Source organism: Pungitius pungitius, chromosome 9 (assembly GCF_949316345.1).
Source record: "Pungitius pungitius chromosome 9, fPunPun2.1, whole genome shotgun sequence".
Classification (NCBI taxonomy): Eukaryota; Metazoa; Chordata; class Actinopteri; order Perciformes; family Gasterosteidae; genus Pungitius; species Pungitius pungitius.
In genome coordinates this window covers 21,760,355-21,778,612 of record NC_084908.1, presented here as the reverse complement: position 1 = coordinate 21,778,612, position 18,258 = coordinate 21,760,355, and the positions used below count along the sequence as shown (strand labels likewise).

The 18,258-nt window shown below is 38.3% G+C and overlaps 2 protein-coding genes across 3 annotated transcripts; both read right to left on the bottom strand.

Moving 5' to 3' along the window:
- Window positions 1-511: 511 nt before the first annotated feature.
- On the bottom strand, window positions 512-12,110 carry LOC119218213 (equilibrative nucleoside transporter 1-like). 2 transcript variants are annotated; one of them, XM_037472457.2, is made up of 13 exons: window positions 11,828-12,110; window positions 10,343-10,403; window positions 9,689-9,770; window positions 9,003-9,175; window positions 7,504-7,643; window positions 6,918-7,052; window positions 6,674-6,771; window positions 2,319-2,394; window positions 2,098-2,174; window positions 1,758-1,866; window positions 1,327-1,412; window positions 964-1,163; window positions 512-704 (listed from the first exon to the last, which is right to left on the bottom strand). In XM_037472457.2, the coding sequence occupies exons 2-13, from the start codon at window positions 10,366-10,368 to the stop codon at window positions 593-595; spliced, it is 1,314 nt and encodes a 437-aa protein (XP_037328354.1). In that variant the 5' UTR covers window positions 10,369-10,403; window positions 11,828-12,110; the 3' UTR covers window positions 512-592. The 2 variants fall into 2 exon arrangements, with proteins under 2 accessions (XP_037328354.1, XP_037328356.1); XM_037472459.2 differs by lacking the exon at window positions 512-704 and having other exon boundaries at window positions 1,005-1,163; window positions 1,331-1,412.
- A 573-nt stretch (window positions 12,111-12,683) lies between these two features.
- On the bottom strand, window positions 12,684-18,052 carry LOC119218273 (reticulon-3-B-like). The gene is made up of 8 exons (XM_037472566.1): window positions 17,570-18,052; window positions 16,110-16,260; window positions 15,134-15,190; window positions 14,090-14,228; window positions 13,897-13,966; window positions 13,771-13,817; window positions 13,178-13,236; window positions 12,684-12,818 (listed from the first exon to the last, which is right to left on the bottom strand). Exons 1-8 carry the CDS (start codon window positions 17,658-17,660, stop codon window positions 12,770-12,772), a joined length of 663 nt encoding a protein of 220 aa, XP_037328463.1. The 5' UTR covers window positions 17,661-18,052; the 3' UTR covers window positions 12,684-12,769.
- Between the last annotated feature and the right edge of the window lie 206 nt (window positions 18,053-18,258).

Sequence of the window (18,258 nt, the reverse complement as noted above, 5' to 3'; positions counted from 1 at the left end):
AGTTTAATTTTGCAGGAGTATTGAGGGGTTTTGCCCATTGTGTGTGTGTTTTTTGATTTGTGTGTAGAGTTCTGAGAGTATGTGTCACGGTTTGGTCTCTCTTCCTGTTTTAGTTTGAAGTTTCATGTTCCTTGTGGTCCTGGGTTAACTTCACTTCCTGCCTTGTCCTGTGATTGCCTGATTGATTCCACCTGTGTCCAATCACCTGCACCTCCCTTGTGTATTTAAGCCCTGTGTGCCAGTTGTCCTTTGTCGCGTCATTGTCTAATGTCACCCGTTGTTGGAGCACGTCCCGTTTATGTTGGAATAAAGAGCACTTTGTTTGGAAAAACTCTGCGTTTGAGTCCTCCCTGCAACCTGCTCCAGCCGGATATCCTGACAGTATGAGGCATGCTTTAGGAAAATGTGTGTAAACAATCGAGAAAAACTGTATTATAGTGTGTGTATATATAAGGAGAAAGAAGGAGAGATTGAGAGAAAGAGACAAAAAATAGAGATATACATTCTCACACCGGGGACAAATGAACTTTAATGTGAAAGATCAGTTTCCCAAAGAATTCATGTAGCTCCACCTTCATGCTCTTTGTTCCAGTTAAACCAGTGCTCTTAGGAGAAAGGAGAGCGCAGCACCTAAGGCCAAACCCAGCGAGAGAAAGAAAGCCATGATGGACCCAGCTGTTTCTGCTTCATGAGGTAGAACATTTCTGAAACAACAAGCAATATGTATTAGTTGGTCATGCTTGTGCAAAACATACATTTTCTCTTTACAACAACACTATTTCTTACTTGATTCTGTGTATGAAAAGAATGATCACGTTATTTGACATGTATAAGAATACATAATTTTCTGAACTTAGGTAAAACGGCATGGCATCATTGCTGGTTAATGTTTTTTTTTAAAAGCACTAAACGTGTGCTCATGGAACCAAGGTTATATTACTGAAACCATTCATTCTTACATACTTTGGACCATAACACATGCAGAGGCTGGCCAGGTATCCATTACTGAACGCAAAGAAGATCATGAAGAATATGAACCAGCCATCGTGATGGAAGAAGATGGGCAGGTATATACGAGGCTGAACGTTGCACAGCATGAAAAGAGGGATGAAGATGAGACGACCAACAACGGAAACTGGAAAAATTACGCTGTCCTTCCTTGGCTGGAAACAGAGATAATATTAATAACATTTGTTAACATTAATAGACAACATTAAACAATACACAAACAGGGTCCTCCCTGTATGAACGGGCTGTATGAGGGTGGAGACCAAAGACATGTTGGGGCATTTTCTTTTGGATTTTATGCTTGATAATAAAGCTCACCCACATGCAGGCTGCGGTAAAGCTCCGCCCAGCCCAGTCACACATGTTAAAGAGCAGGAAACAGCTGACTGGGATAAAAAACTGTCCTGTGAAAACAAAAAAACAGAGACTCAAACAGTTAAACGTGAATCTGTAAAGTGAAACATCAGTAATAAATATAACTATATATAACTGTCACAAACATACATAGAAGTTGAATACATGTAAGAAAACCTCTTTCTTTGTCACTCTAATCCCCTTCATGTTTTGATCCATTGTAACCTATGTAACTACTGATCCACCTAATGGTCAAAGTGCTAATGAATATGGATAAAACAACAATTAGCATGGAACACACCAACATGGGAAACACACGCCAACAACCCGTCCAGCAAGGAACTCCTTTATATGAGCTTTTTATATAGTTATCGCCACAGAAGAAGAGACTTTACCCCAGGAGCTTCCGTCGGCAATAGTGGATTTGGTGTCAGCAGTGATGGCGGGAAAAGTTCCGATGGTGACGGTGAAGGTGAAACACACCAAAAGAGCAAGCTGCCATATCTGAATGGTGATAGTCAAACATATAAAATACATTTGAATGTGAAGACGATATTGTATTACACTAAGAAAAAAATCTCCTATTTAACCCATCTGCTTCTTCAAATTAATACTTGTTGACTTTTAATGAACTGCACTCACCAAAAACACCCAACACTGACAATCAATTGCGAACTAGAGTAAGGCAATTTACTCGAATTTCATGAAACATTTTGAGCTGCTTGTTTCTCTAACCTTTTTAAAGATGTTTATCATGGAGATGTTCTGTTTCATGTCCTGGTCAGCAGCTTTACCTTTACTCAGAAAAGAGCCTAACCCGAGGGAGGGAGAAAAATAAAAAACAAAACAGGGATAAGAAGAACAAAAAGTTTTGACAAAACAAGATGAGCTTGCCAAACATAACTCAGCTCATAGTACTAGTATATGAAATCTGTGTTAATGTATTTATTTGTTACCTCTGTTCATTAGATTTACTGAGTTCTCCTCTTGTTCCTGGGTCCTGTTTCTCTCCTGATAAAACTGAAAAAAACTCTGAAAATACCAAAACATCCTTATATTCTAACATTAAAACATTTATTAACGCAAGCAATTCCATTGCACATTAAACTTTTGTATAATATTATTTTTGAAAGGGTTAACCCGTGAAATGGGGGTCGTCATGCTTCTCAATCAATGACAGCATTTGGGGGCAGGTAAGACTGCAGCAACAGGGACAGAATCACAGAGAAAGGTAGCCAATTCTTACGTGGACATTTTCCTTTAAAATGTTTGACAGACTGAGTTGATGAAACCAAAGTTATTAATAACTCCAGTTGTTGATAACCTGTCTTTTCATTTTTATCTTGACTGAGATTCTCAAAAGAAATCCAGAACGGACATGGACTAAAAAGGCTCAGAAGGACACTGCGACTGAACATTATTATTGAACCATAGTTATTTAATTTATCCATATATAGATTATTGATAGATGATTGATATATACATTGGCTGGTAATGCTGCTTTATGAAACAAAATATGTTTATGCTGGTATTTGCTCATATTTATAAATGTCAACCGTTATTATGTTGTGGATGTTGGGGGAGAACTGTTGAGCGTCTATTAGGAACTCGCTGTGTAACCTACTAGAAGTATAAACATTTACCATTCCGACACCCTATTGGTATTCTCCGCGATGCACCTGCAGATGACACAAATCAGAGTGACGCCGGGTGGTTGCCGTTGTCAGAACGGCAGGTCGCGGTGGTCGGATCTTTTTTCAGAACGGCACAAGCCGATCTCACTTGGGTATTTAGTATTTAGTAGATACTTAAAAGAGAATCTTCATGACCATGTGTTTGCCAACTTCATTGAGACTCTTGCACAACACAGCGATTTGCAAGTAGCGCAGTGTCTTAAATGAAGTGACATTATGTCTTAATGCGAGGATTTAGAAATTAATGCAAAGGGATTCTGTACTTGCTCATAAAGCCTGAAAAACGAGTTAATTAGCCAATGTTTTGATAACCCGACAGGTGCCAGTTCAGTGTTCCCCCATCATTATAGCGGGTGTGTGCCCCCTCCCTCCCCCAATGCAGTTGTAAACCTAGAGACAATGCAGTCTACCTAATCAATGGCAACATGTGTGTGTGTACGTCCTCCGACTCATGTCATTTAGCCATCACTGGGAAATGGGATCTCGTTTTACTTGTTTAAGTTACATCTAAAATTCTTATTTTCAATCATATTATTTATTTGTGTATCAACATAAGACCGTAAAATACATTTAACTGGAAATATACTATTGGGGACAATAGTCTTCGAGCAGAAGACAGACCTTTGTGATGGGTCATTCGAGAACACTGTTCTTGGTTTTGATCTTCACCGACCAAACTGGGTTTTTAGCTTCTGGGATCGTTATTACTCTTACGCATCCATGACCCTCTGAGAGCTGTTGAGTCAACAATCATGACAGCATCAACTTTTTGAATGTTTTGCTTTTTACTTGCCTATTTTGGCACTCTTGCATTAAGGGAAAATATTCATGGCTCCCTCCATGAGTTCCCCGGGCTGACCCTCGTCTCCTGGTCCTCTCCCCCCACCCTTCTCTGCCCACTGCTGGTTCCTCCCACCCTTTAGGGTTTTTTAGGTCTGTCTGGAATTCGAGAGGAGGGGGGTTCTGTCACGATTTGGGTTCATGTCTAGTCATATTTTGTAGTTTTACGCGTCTTGTGTCCCTGGATTCTCTTCCTGCCTTGTCCTGTCATCCCGTGATTGTCTGCCATGTCCATGATTGTTTCCACCTGTGTCCAATCACCTGCACCTGTATTTAAGCCATGTGTGTCTCTTGTCCCTGGTGGTGTCATTGTAGTCTTCATGAATGTGAGTTAATGTTGTAAGTTTCATGTACCTGGAATGTTTTTTACCTTGATTTTAGTTCACTGGGGCCCAACGTGAGAAGTATCTGCTGGATTAACTGGAATGTGAGCATCATAGACTTGTGGTAGTTCTGATGCAGTGCTTATGCAAGTCCAAACATAAGACATATAGCTTTTGGCAAGTCTTGTATGTTGTCCATCAGAACTCCGAGCTTCAATGAGACTGGACTGAGATGTAGGGAAGCTGAGCACACAACACCTTTTTTACTCGACAAGGAGGATGCCAAACTCAATATTACGAAATGAGTCATCATCATTAAAGTCCATCACAAATAATAACAATGCATAAAGACAATTATATTTCTTAGGAAATAACTGTCGATAATGTTCAGCAATGGAGAATAATTACAAGAGAATCAGACACATGAGGGAAGGTGAGAACGTCTATGCTGCCATATAAAACTATGCTCACCAGTTGTAAATTATGCTGTGATGGTCCTTCTAGATACTCTCAGAAAGTAAGAGTTACTTGCAATGGCACTGTAGTCTTTTGGGGAACAGGGTTAACCCAAGGTGGGAATGACTGGTGTATAAGAAAGCTGAACCAACTAATAACAGTTTTGATTGTAACTACTAGAGCAACACCTTCTGTCCAACGTTCCTTATTTTTGATCGGAATATGTTAATTAGCTGAAGACTGTCAATCAATTTTTTTGTAAAATTCCTGCTTGATGTTCTTTTCCACTATCCGGTTGAACTGCACACCTGGAAAATACAGAGAATGCTTTAGTATCACATTTCAAGACTAAATAATACCTTGGATGTTCTTCCTCAAGTTTGACTACCAGACTATATGAAATCCTCCAATTGTCTGTTCTGTGCAGCCTATTTATATGTGCATTAAATGTAGTTTTCTGGTCAATTGTGAAGCTATAAGGGCATGAATGCACACAAACATTCTTGGTGTAAACAAGAAAAAAGTACAGTTCTGCTGTAGCTCCTGTGGTTTAACCTGTAGGGCTTTAACAGCTAACCACCTTTTCCCAGTAATGAACTCACAAACCTGTAAAAACAAGAAAACTATTAGTTCAACTTTCAGTCCAACAACCCAGTTACAGTAACATTAGCTCCACTGCAAAACCTTAACTAGCCTCTATTACTAGCTGACCAACTATTTACCTTGTGCCTAGAGAAAGTTACTGCTATAAATGCAATAAAACTCCTGTGCAACCTAACCAAACACCGTTTTGAAAAGCTAATGTAGTGTTCGCTTACACTATACTTGTACAGCGCTTTTCTAGTCTTCTGACCACTCTAACACTACATAACTTCATTCACCCATATGGCAGGACCTATCAGTGGCACCTGCCCATCAGTAACTAACAATCACACACTGTAGTTGCAGCTACAGGAGCAATGTTGGGGTTATGTGTCTTGCCCATGGACACATCGTCATGCAGGTTAGCTGGTCCTAGGAATCGAACCACCAACCCTCTGATTGGAGGACGACCATGCTTCCTACTCACCAACAGTTGCCCACAAAACTTAGCAAACACGCCTTAACGTTATAAACTGGACGCCACAGAAAATCGTCAGCGTGTTAACACTCAGTTATATGGAAGCCCATTTCTTTTACAAAAAACATTTTGTCCCATATTTTTGACTTTTTCAGTCATAATTTCGAACTATTCTAACCCTTTTTTGTGATAGAAATGGGCTTCCATACAACTAAATTTAGCATTTTGCTTACTTGTTCAAATAAATGCTTTAAAAATAAAAGTTACACACTCACCATTCCACTTGATGTAAAGTTGTTTCCAAAATCTCACAAGTCGGTCAAAGTCAGTTTACGCGGTCGGACGGTGGACGAGCGGATCCGTTGTACTCGCCGCTGCGCTGCACGCTGGCACTATGGCTTAATCGAGTGAAATTGAAACAGACCCCTCCCCTCTTACAGAAATGTAACCGCGTGAGTTATCTCTGCTAAACATCACATTGCATTTAACATTTCAGCTAGATTACTGCAAACAACTAAATAGATTTAGTAATGACACTTTTTTTTGCAAAGCATGAAAGTATAATGGTCACTCAAGTTGAATTTTAAATAAATCTGGGTTTAGAGTGCGGTTTAAGTTGACATTTACAAATAATTTAACTGCAACAAAAGGAAAGACGGCTGTTTAAAAGCACATTGTTTGTTTGAAGTATTTGCAGGAGTAAAAAAGTGCAATACACTAGGAAATTCTGTGTATTACATTGAGGTTGTGTTTGTTTGCATGGGTGAATGTGTGTGTATTTTGATTGTCTTTGAAGTTAACGGTCATTCAATTTTTTTCTCTGCAGACTCCAAAGCTGCAGAGGGATGACTCTTTACGTCTGTTGATTTACAGACCTGATCTGTATGAATCATTTATTACAGTAGAGTTGTGTGTGTGTCTATGTTCGTGTCACCTACCAGTTTAGGAAGGAGAATGTAAGAAAGGACAGATAGAAAAACAACAAAACAGGCTGTGATGAAATAACCAAATGCTGCATCTTCCAGCTCTGCGCCACCTACAGAGAGAGAAGAGGATCAAAAGAAGGTAGAGGAGAAGTAGTGATGGGGAGAAAGAGATATTTTGAAATAAAAATAAATGTTAAAGATTGTTTTTATGGTTGAAATATGTATTCATAATTTGTCACTAAATTATTGATCATACTTGCGATGGCACAAATCATTGCAAAGGCTGCAAAGGTTCCAGCAAGTCCTTGGCCGCTCATGATGGGAGTCGTGTAGGAAGCCGGCAGCAGAGCGGCCATCCCGAACAGACTCCCCTGAAGCACCGCTCCGAACGCTGAAAGAAACACGGATCATCCTCTGGTTCAAAGGTAAATCACTCAAAACAAAGCATCGTACAAAGAACCTTCCTTTTAAAAAGATTTTGTAAGATCAGTCCTACAATAAAAGAAAGTTTTGTAATAGAAGAGATTTTATTTGAAAATACTGGAAATCTGAAGGAGGCTAAGGGAAACAGACCAAGAAGCTTTTCTGTAGATTCAGATTGAGCTGGACAAGTGATTCAAAGTTAAAATATATTTCAGTTAGTGTGAAGGGCGTGAACTTCCAAAAATCACATTTAACATAAATAACGTGGCTTCAATTGGGGTAATAATTTATTGTTTTGCTATTGTTACAAGTTTGGCGTTAAAACTCTATTTTTATTTTTGATACAAAATTTGGTAACAAGCTGTAAGGAAGATCCCCCCACCAAAAAAGAAATGCTATTAACAAGCAAACTGACTCACAGTTGATAACAATGATCTTCACCATGGTAATGGAGAAAAAGGGCAGTGGCTCCAGAGGAAGTTTAACAAGGACAGCGGTGGCGATGAAGACAAACATGATGATGAGCAGGGACCCCATCACACGCAGTCGCTGAGGGATACTGACACAGAGAGGAGTAGCTTGAGGGTAATCTGAGAGCTCAGAGAGTTATATCAAATAGTCTGGGAAACTGAATGAGAGCTGAGGAATTTAGTCGGAATTCCAGAATTTTGCTTTGCGATCATTTTGTGCCATTTAGATTTTTCTCATGCACCAAACTCTTCATTTTACTTTTACTCCACTAGTGGTGTTAAATACATCCAAATACATCAGTTGGGGACTTCTAATAAATGTCAGATAAATGTCATTTTTTGTCCCTGCTTATCTTTAACTACTATTTCTAAAGATGAACTACATAGGAGTGCATCTTGGATACCTTCGTCTATGTGTTGTTACAATGCTGAGTGATGCAGACGACATAAAACAACCAGGTTCAAAATTACTTTATTAACAAGGTTGTAAAATAGATGTTATAAGTAAGTAAGTAAGTAACGGTTACTTACATGATCTGCGTTTCTACGTCATGACGATATTTCTTTGTGAACGGACAAATAATACGTCACTATTTAAATATTGCCACCGCAAGGAGTTGTGTGACGGAATTATCTCCTTTCCTTTCGTAATGCATGGTCCCTACACGCTAAATGAGCTAAGAAAGGAAGCATTGAAGCTCCTTAGCATTCGAGAACAGCTCTTATCATGGCGGCCACTTAAAGTACTTCACTTCATTACATTCAGTGAGGAACCTTCCTAAGCAAATTTGACAATTAGAATCCAGCTGTGGTTTGATGACTTCAAATTGTTTATATCAACTGATGGTCATAGTGACACCTACTGATAACTGTGACCATAAGCGGCGTTCCAGCAATACTGCAATCCAAAAACTGAACTTATGAATAAGGTTCCACAAAAAAGACAGACATCTGTGATGTTTCTTCTTGGAAGCGTTTTTCAGTTTTTCTTGTGCAAATGTGAGGGTTTTGGGACAGAGTACAGTATGTCGCATGTGTACAGACTGGAAAGCCCTTTGAGGAACATTTGTTATTTGCAATTTTGGGCTATACAGAATGAATGGAATTGATCTAGATATGTGCAAAGAAAGATGTTTGGTGTGGAAAAAAGTTTAAAATCATGTTTCAAACTCCAAACCCCAAAAAAACATTCAAAGGAAAAAGGAAGAATCCTCATGGAACGCAACAGACGAATAGCCCCCTTAGTCAGGATGAATAGAAGAAGTATAACTAATAAGAATAATCACATGAACAGAATAAACAGTATAAGAGAATAGTGATGGTGACCGAAGTGATACTATTTAAGTAACAGCAGTGGCAGTCATAACATCAAAGATCAAAGATGATGGCACAGGGCTTAGTCACTTTCAGTATCTTGTATCTTCTTCATTGCTATTGTTAATACTCACAGTGAGTGCAGGAAGGAGTTGAGGCAGGTGCAGAGAAGCAGTGGCAGCATGGCGCACAGCGTCATCACGTTGTTAAATTTAGCCGCTAGGAGACTTTCATGTTCACTTGATGCTTGTGTCAGATTGGTTGAAGAATCAACCAATGAGGAGTCTTTTAGACGACTGGTAAAGTACTGAAAAAGACAGAACTGTTTTGAGTCTGCATTTAATGAAACATAATACTCCAAAAACAGATCAATCTCAATACTGTGGCTCTCAGCTGTACTCCCATTCGTGCCTACCTTAGACATTGAATGTATGAACATAAATTTAAAGATTTATTTTAAACTTGATATCTTCAACAGCTGCTGTGAAGGTTTATGTTTATTTTAACCATGTAAAGCATCTTTGAGTATTTTGAAAAGTGCTGTATAAAAATAATATAATTGTGTAATGTTTTTACAGTTAAACAGTTGATGAAGTACTTCATTAAAAACAAAGTAAAACAAGTTATACTTAGCCTTGATACATACCTAATATAAAGATATTATCTTAATAAATTACATACACGCAGAGAAAACTTGTATAACAGGTTCTTGTTATCCAAACTTTCACATAACCATGTAGGGTTTCACTCAATATGTGACAGTGTTTAAATTCTCTTTCCTTCAAAATGTGTTTCAGAGCTGAAGATGGAGAGGTTATACCATGGTAGCAGTCATGAAGAAGTTCCAAGGCAGCAGCGTCCCCAAGCCGAGCATGAAGAAGATAAGCCAGACGCCAAAATACCTAAACATGGTGTTTCCAAAATAAAAAAACTTGTCATGAAACTTACACAAAAAGTATTGTTCTTTGGCAACCCTAAAAGGTATAAAAACTTTAAAAATCATTATTTGTAGCTGCAAGCCATCAGCCATTACTCTGTTGAAGGTGATCTTTTGGTAGAGGTGGACCTCCTGAATCCAACTACACTGAGGGTGGTGGTTGGCAGTGGTAGTGGGGGACCAGCTGGATCACAATCTTTTTAAGGTGATGGCTGGCGGAGGTGGACCACCTGAATCACAGTCCACTAAAGGTGACGGTACCTGGATAAGACTCCACTGAAGGTGATGGTTGGTAGAGGTGGACCCCCTGGATCTCACATAGAACCCAGTAGGTACCCTCCAGTTTCCAAACCAAATTCTTAAGTACTGAGTCACCTCCCGACAGAACCTCAATGACTCTGGTTCAGATTTGAGCTTCTGTGTTACTTGTCAATTAATCACAATTAAAACAAAAAAAATCAGAATGAATGAACATACAATCCTGTAATTTGTCTTATTTCTCAATGATCCTGAAAGGAGAAATTATTTTTGACTCACTTGTCTCTCGGTAAGCTGCTCGCCATTTTGTGAGGATCTGATCAACTGAAAAGCTGATGAACTGAAACCAAAAAGGGAATTCTCAGAAAAACAAAAATAGGTACATGGAAACAATCTCTGTAATGCAGTAGTTACAGACAAACATTTCCTATTCCATCCCATCAATTCCCAGGTTGTTTAACAAAGCACAGCGTGATGGCTGCAATTTTTAAAAACTCCCCGAAACACAGTCATGAGTCTTGATGTCCGCCATCTGCTGATTGCAGTAATGTTAACTACAAGTTAATCCCGACTGAACTTGAGCGTAACGTATGGGTGGATCAGTGATGTTCTCTTTGAGGTGACTTTCGCTCAGCATCTCGTTTTTGTTCCATTGAGCTTTATCTTAAACCAAAGAGCATCAGTCTGGCAGGAGAGAGAGCAACTGAGCCTTAAGAGGTTTCAAGGAGGGGTTGACGCGATGATAAGCTCATTCTCATATATATATATATATATATATATATATATATATATATATATATACACATTTGAATGTTCTAATAGATTTTATATACATATATTTATATTGTAATATATTTATTATATGATATTTATTTTGGATACTTAATAGTTACAATATGGTAGTTATATCATATTTTTTGAATATTGTTTTTTATATATAAATATGCATGTATATATAGTTATTCATTAATATACTGAATTGTTTGAAAAAGATGTCTTTATTATGTTAAACTGGAATAGATATTAAATATTTAACTTATTAACAACGTTCTAATGCATGTTTGATACCCTGTTTAGCATTGAATCATACATGGATGTTTACTGAAACTGATTGGCTGGCCTCTGGCTTCTGCCTTGCCCCCCCCCAAACACCGCCACACCCCAAACCTTACCTTCACACTTCAAACAGCTCCACACCAACCTTTTACCCCCAGTTTCATGGGAAAGAGTCACTGAAGATCTACTGTTTGTACATGGCCATAAATGATGTTTTTTGGATTGTGTAGGAAGAAAATAAATTTGACACCTCTTGTGTACATACACACATGACTTTTAAACACTCAGGTCATAAAACACAGGACCAATATATTCCAACATGTTTTACCTCTATTTTCTTAACCTAACCATTGTGACAGCCTTCTTATTTTAACTAGTTTTGTGTTGGTACCCTAACTGTACGTAATTCATTCATGTACTTAATCTACACCAACCATAATGAATTAATGTATTTTATGTTCATTGACACAAACCCATTAGATTGTATTTATTGACTGTAGCTCTGTGAGAATGTGATTCTTCTGAAAATATGAATATATATAGCATTTCATATGAATGCATATACATACATACCGTTTTTTAAATTGTCTTTCTCTAGAAAATAATCTCCAGAACATGTACAAATTAAACTGGCATATACTGAACAATATATTACCAGAATTAACTTCAACTTTGAGTCTCAGTAAACAAACTTCCTGCAGGCTTTACCTTCAGTGTTTCCTCACAGTGGCAGCTGGCTCCGCGTCCAAATATTCTCAATGTTCCAGGTCTTAATTTCACAGAATATTTTTCTGCTAGTTGAACCTCAACAACAAGCAACCCGTGTCTCACTTTATTTGATCCTCGGTTACTCTGGTGAAGCTTCGGTTCAGTCACTTTTAGTCCAGTTGAGAAACTTTCTTTCTGTATCTGTCACGTTTTCTTCTGTTCCTCTCACAGAGATCTTCCTCCTCTCATTGGTCTCTCGTCTTTCCGCAGTTTCAGCAGATTCAGTTCTTCTGTCTGCAGTGACCTTTAACCCCTGATAACAGTTCAGTGGACTTTGTTTCTGTATAAATACTGATTGTGTCATAACAGTAAAACTGGATGACAACTGGGAAAGTATAATTAGTGATTATGAAAAAACTATAATAGATATCAACAAGCTGCTTTTTTTGAAATTGTTAAGACTTGTGTCAACATTTTAAAGTTTAAATGGTGTCTCTAGCTGAAAGATTGGAAAAGTTGAAGAAGTTTTGAGAGGATTTGAAAATGTAATCCATTGGAAACCATGTTAAAAAGGTTGATGATTTTAATTTATATGAATTCAATTATAAGAGCTCAAAAGCTGAAGGAGCTGAACATTTTAATATTTGAACGGTTTAAATAGCTGAAAGTGTGAAGGAGTTGAAAGGGGGCGCGGAAGAAATATAATAATAATAATAATAAGTTGAATAAAGATTCAAAGAACAATACTTGGAATGCTTGAAGCATTCCAACTAATAACTCAAGAAAAGTGGATGAACAATGTTTTTATCTGAGGATCTTCCTGAAGTACAAGAAAACATAATAAAAGAAACAATGAGGCTGTGAGTCAGGATTTTATTACAGCAGGAGAATCAATGATAAACCGACAAATTAGAGAAGACATCAGCGTATTAGTGTGATTGGTCATTCAGCTTTGGTTCTTCCCACAGCTCCAGGTAACCTATCTTTCATCCTGGGGACACACAAGCAATATTACAGTACTAATACACACAGAAAGTACTGATAGCGAGTATAAATACACACCCAAACAATCTGTTTGTCCCTTTAACTACTAATACATGCAGAAAGTACTGATACTGCAGTATTAATTCACATAATTTACTTAGAGTAAGTACTTATACACACACTGTTAATCACTTTATCGTTTGAGTATTAATACACAGATAGTGAACTGATACTAAGCATCAATACACACATAATGTAGTGACACTAAGTATGTACTAATAAAGAGTATCAATACACAGACACTAAAATACAGTAAAAATACCCACAGATGGATATTGGATATATATTTATGAGATGTGAACTCACTTCTGCCGCATCTCCTCCATTCTGGACTTTATCAACTCAATGTACCGATCAATCTGTTCCTAAACACACACACGGTTTATTGATCAACATGAATAATCTGATGATAAAACAGCGTTTTCAGTCAAACATTTACACCAAGACCAACTTGTTGGTTTTAGACTGATGTTTTAGTTTACCAAACAGAGAAGCAGTGTTGATTTTCTCTGCTCGACATATCTGTAACAAACTACCAGAACGCTGCAGGTGGCGTGAGACTCCCAGACACACTTAAGGACAGGAGGAAAGACAGGATGCTTTATCTGTTTATTTCATTAAATGTACTGTACTGTTTTTTTTTTTAGGTCTGTTCTTAAATTAATTTTAAACGTCCTCTTCTTTTGCCTCCTGTTTATAATGGTAAGCACTTTGAATTGCCTTGATGTTGAAATGTGCTATCAATGCCCTGCCTTAACTATGTGTGTTCATAGTGTAAGAGCACAGAAGGTGGAAGTAGAAATTAATGATTGATCTGAGACAGTTATCTAACGTTCGTCTTATGTTTATGCAGCTTCTGTTATGATCAGATGATCAGAAACCACCACATTCTTTAGTACCTTTTTCGTCTGGTAGATGAGAGGAGTGCTGAAGAACATGATGTCAGCTGGAAAAGGAAGAAGATTCAGTTTGTTACGGTTGTTTCAACTGATCTAAATCAACAAGTCAGTAGGATAAGTACTCACCGAGGATGAGGATGGTGACTACATTAAAAATGGCTCCAACATACGTCATGATCCACATGACAGCAGCCAGCTTAACAAGGCAAATCAAAACAAAGCCCAAACCCATAATGTACAAACAAAAATAAAAAATAAATAAAAATGTGAACACAAGTTAGCATTTAAAACCATCCCAACATGTTCGTGTGAATCTGACCTTCAATGAGTCAACCAAGTCTTCAACCAGTAGGAGCCTCCTGGTTTGACTGCTTAACCAGTTCAGATGAATCAAAGACCGTTCGGTTAGCAGCTGGGCGGACTCCAAGGATACAGACATGTCCATCTCCAACAGAGACCTGTTTGCATGAAGGAGACAAAATGCAAAGACTGGCGACTTACCCAAAATCCTAAACCCTCCAAACAGACTCGGCTCCTCTCTTGGGCAAAAGTTGTGTTGGTGCATCTCTGGTCTCTCGTTGTTCCTCCTGTGTCGCTCTTTTCCGTGTTATCATGTAGTAACAGAGTTTCTATTTGTTGTGATAGCAGGCAAGCTGTACCCTGCATGCAGTGTGGCAGGTTAATATTATGAATGTCCAATTATTAGTGTCACAAATAGTTTATGTGTCACAAACTGTTGTGTTGTGCTGCTACATGCTCAGCTGGGGGGTGTAAAATTAAATTCTGCTGACTGAGTATGAGCACCATCAGCTGTTACGGCTATACTTAAATAGTACTAATAGTGGCTCCTATGTACAGCAAGTTGTAAATTATCTGTAACTTTTCTTGTTTTCTTGTTCTTGTTTGTATCTGTCACGGTTTGGTCCCTCTTCCTGTTTTAGTTTGAAGTTTCATGTTCCTTGTGGTCCTGGGTTAACTTCACTTCCTGCCTTGTCTTGTGATTGAGTGATTGTCTCCACCTGTGTCCAATCACTTGCACCTCCCTTGTGTATTAAGCCCTGTGTGCCAGTTGTCCTTTGTCGCGTCATTGTCTACTGTCACTCGTTGTTGGAGCACGTTTTGGTCTCATTTTGGAATAAAGAGCACTTGGTCTAGAAAACTCTGCGTTTGAGTCCTCCCTGCAACCTGCGCCAGCCCGAAAACCTGACAGTATCGTTATGGTTGAAATGCACTTATTGTTAGTCGCTTTGGATGAAAGGGTCAGCTAAATTAGGTGTAATGGAATGTATACGCAGGTATGAGCGTACATAAGAAAAATTACACCGTAAGGAACTCTGACACCTGAATACAGCAATGACCTTACCTAAACGGGTGACCTTCGTCTGATTTCTTGACGGCCTGGATAACAGATTTGTAAACCCTACAAACAGGAAGTAGATGCACTTTACAAACGATACCTTCATTCAGACAAATACAACATGGTTCATTCCAGCCTTAATTAATCCAGACATAAAAATGAGTACAGTAGAAATGAGCAACTGTATAGTTAGAAAGTACAAATGCATGTAACAATAACTATTAAAAAGGGCAAGGCTGAAGGTTTGGAGCATTCTTATTGACCTTTGTTGGGCCCTCATCCATGAGTTGGTCAGGCCCTTAAACATGCATTGCAGGAGACAAAGGAATGGACAGTAACAAATGCATGTTTGACCAAGGGAGGCCGTAGTCACAGAAATCATTCTCTTTCCTGCAGGCTGCAGCCAGCAACAGCTTGAGACACCACAATGTTGCGGTATTCTATCACAAACTTATTTGTAATCTTAACTTTGCGGGACAAACACAGAATCTTGATTCATTTTGTTTCTTTTTTTTGTTGCTTTTATTTTGGGGGTTTTTGATCCAGGAGAGACAGCTGCTAAGGAGACCCAAAGCGTCTTTGTCAGATGAGTTTTTTAACTAAGGAGCGTGAATCATCACCGAACAGCTTAAAATAGCTGACTAAACAAAAAGATACATTCTACACTCACTGACTGACCCACTGAACAGTACATTTTCTGGACAGAGGGTTCCCAGTTGGTGTTTGTATACAACCTCCCCTCCCCCCCTTCTGTTTGACACATTAAGGAATTCCTCTGCACACTTCTCAGCTGAAATTTTCCTTAGAATTATTTAAATTACCTATAATAAATTCCTGTGATTAAATTAGTTGTAAAAAAAAATAGTTCTTCCAAAGAGAAAAACCAAAAAATAAATATTATTTGAGAAAAACAAAATAAATTAGGTGTAATAAATTTGAGTAATTTCTTAGTAAGGTAGTTCGGAGCAGGGGAAGCCTTCACCTGAAGGTGATGGTGACACAGAGACAGGTCAGCAGCAGGTATGACACCACACTGATGACAGAAAGCGTTGCCACAGAGACGAGAACCAGCAGCGACAAGCCGAACGCCACCAACGACTTCTTTGGTTCCTTCCAGCGGAAAAGCTGCAAGGCTGCAGAGCAAAGGAGGGAGAGTCAGCGTGAGTCCAAGAAAGTGACAGAGAGAGTTAGTCAGTGATAATGAGAGGGAGACTCTCAGAGAGCGAGTCAGACACAACTAAAATAACCAAAGTTTGCTTGTCACATGTCATGTCACAATAAAAGAACCCTTCAGATAAAGAAACGTTTCTAATAAGAGCTTAAAGTCACAAATGGCTGAAGACGACAGAAGGAAACGGTAAACATGTTCCGTACATCAAAGTGGAATTAGAGCTGGTATTCTGTTTCTACTAGACAGTAGTCTACCAGACACCCTAACCCCCCATAACCTCTTCTATGTAGTTTGATAATCAATTTATAGAAAGCCAATGACTTAATAATCAGGGTGACAGAGTGACAGACAGAAAGCAGCGAACAGCTCTTAGAAGAAAAGGTGTTCACTGATTGAACTTTAGGGGGAACTTCTCGGTGCAGCCTCAAACGTTGATGTTAGTTCTCAAGAACCTTGTTTTGGGATAATGTTTCTCCATTCAGCTGGTTCAGTGTCACTGCCCAAACCAGCTGATGTAGTTAATATAATTATAGTTAATAATATCTAATCTCACTGGACTTTGAGGAAGTGACACACAATATCAATCCGAGAAGATGTTAGTGTTTTATTTTTCCAAACCAGTACCTCCATATAATGTGTATTCCAGTCCAGTAAGTAAGCAGCTTGTCTAAATAATATTGGTCAGCTGAGCAGATCAGCTGACTGAACAACAAAACAATAGAACTTTGTAACAGCGACTTAACAACTTACCATGATCATATGATCTGTTAACAACCGAAAACCAGTCACCAGCTTTAACAATTATGTCAGTTCTCAAAGTCAGTTTGGGTCAATTATTATTTTTACTTTTGTAATCAATCATTTTATTTTGTATTTATTGGTTTAAAAGATAGAAAACCGTAAGTAAATTGATATACAAAACCATTGAAGCATACATATGCATATATTGAATTTACACAGACACCAGATTTGTCTATATACATATACAGACATATATGCTCGGATAAACGCATATACATACATAATCACATATTCATGTCCCCACCCACCCCTATATATTCTTATAATATATATTACATTTGAATCAACTACATACACGTTTGTCTTTATGGATTATTAGTTATTATAATTACACATATGAGCTACTTCATAACTAACACCTCTAAAAATAAAGAGCTAACAGCCAATCAGCTGATGTTCAAACTGCCATAGTGATCAATCATATCAGTGAGAGGTCATCACTTTGATGATGTTGAATTAGTGAGTCTTACCTGAATGTGTGGAGTCTTTGAAGGAGGAAGAAGAGGAGTTGTTGGATGAAGATGAAGAGTCAGAGTGACTGCTGCTGGTGGAGTCAGCCATTTTCTTCTTCTCCTTGTGTGTGGAGAGGTGAAGGTTCTCTGCAGGTTTAAATCCCTAATCTCACGCTGACCAGCGGCTGAAAGAAAGATTGATGATGTCATCACCAGGGGCAGGGCTTATAGCTAGGGGAGTCTCCACAGGTCAGATGTTCAAACTTCAAAAATGTCAGGAATTAAAACTTCACATCCATCGAAATACAATTAGTATTGAATATTGAATTAGTGTGAAAAGAAATGTCAAACTATTCATAAAATGTTTCCAAAAGGAAAACACATTCTATCCGATAAGATTTTTAGTATGCTTGTGTCATTTTGATTGCGGCAAACATTACAGGTACTTTGTATTGACGGTCTTTGTACATCAAGTAGGCGACAATGTTCATTTTGGCAGCTATTTTTTATTTAGTCTTTAGACAAAAATGCATTTTAGTTTCAGCCATATTTATTCATTTTAATCCTTCTTAGTTTTAGCCACATTTAATAGCAATATTAATCTCCTTTTCTTCCCTTCTCAGGCCCAGGGCTTTAGCGTTTTAGTGTTGCCATGCCTCTGAATATCGCCATGTTCCTATATTATGATAGCAAGGTGCCTTCAGATT

Excerpts from the sequence above, each read along its gene's own strand:
- LOC119218213 (XM_037472457.2), bottom strand. The coding sequence starts at position 10,368 with ATGGCGAGCAGCTTACCGAGAGACAA. Across the intron at positions 1,867-2,097 it reads TGATAAACATCTTTAAAAAG|ATATGGCAGCTTGCTCTTTT; the intron begins GTTAGAGAAACA and ends ATCACCATTCAG. Across the intron at positions 1,164-1,326 it reads TTACCGCAGCCTGCATGTGG|CCAAGGAAGGACAGCGTAAT; the intron begins GTGAGCTTTATT and ends CTCTGTTTCCAG.
- LOC119218273 (XM_037472566.1), bottom strand. The coding sequence starts at position 17,660 with ATGGCTGACTCCACCAGCAGCAGTCACTCTGACTCTTCATCTTCATCC. Across the intron at positions 14,229-15,133 it reads GACGAAGGTCACCCGTTTAG|GTCTCTGTTGGAGATGGACA; the intron begins GTAAGGTCATTG and ends TCATGCAAACAG. Across the intron at positions 12,819-13,177 it reads ATGGAGGAGATGCGGCAGAA|GATGAAAGATAGGTTACCTG; the intron begins GTGAGTTCACAT and ends GTGTGTCCCCAG.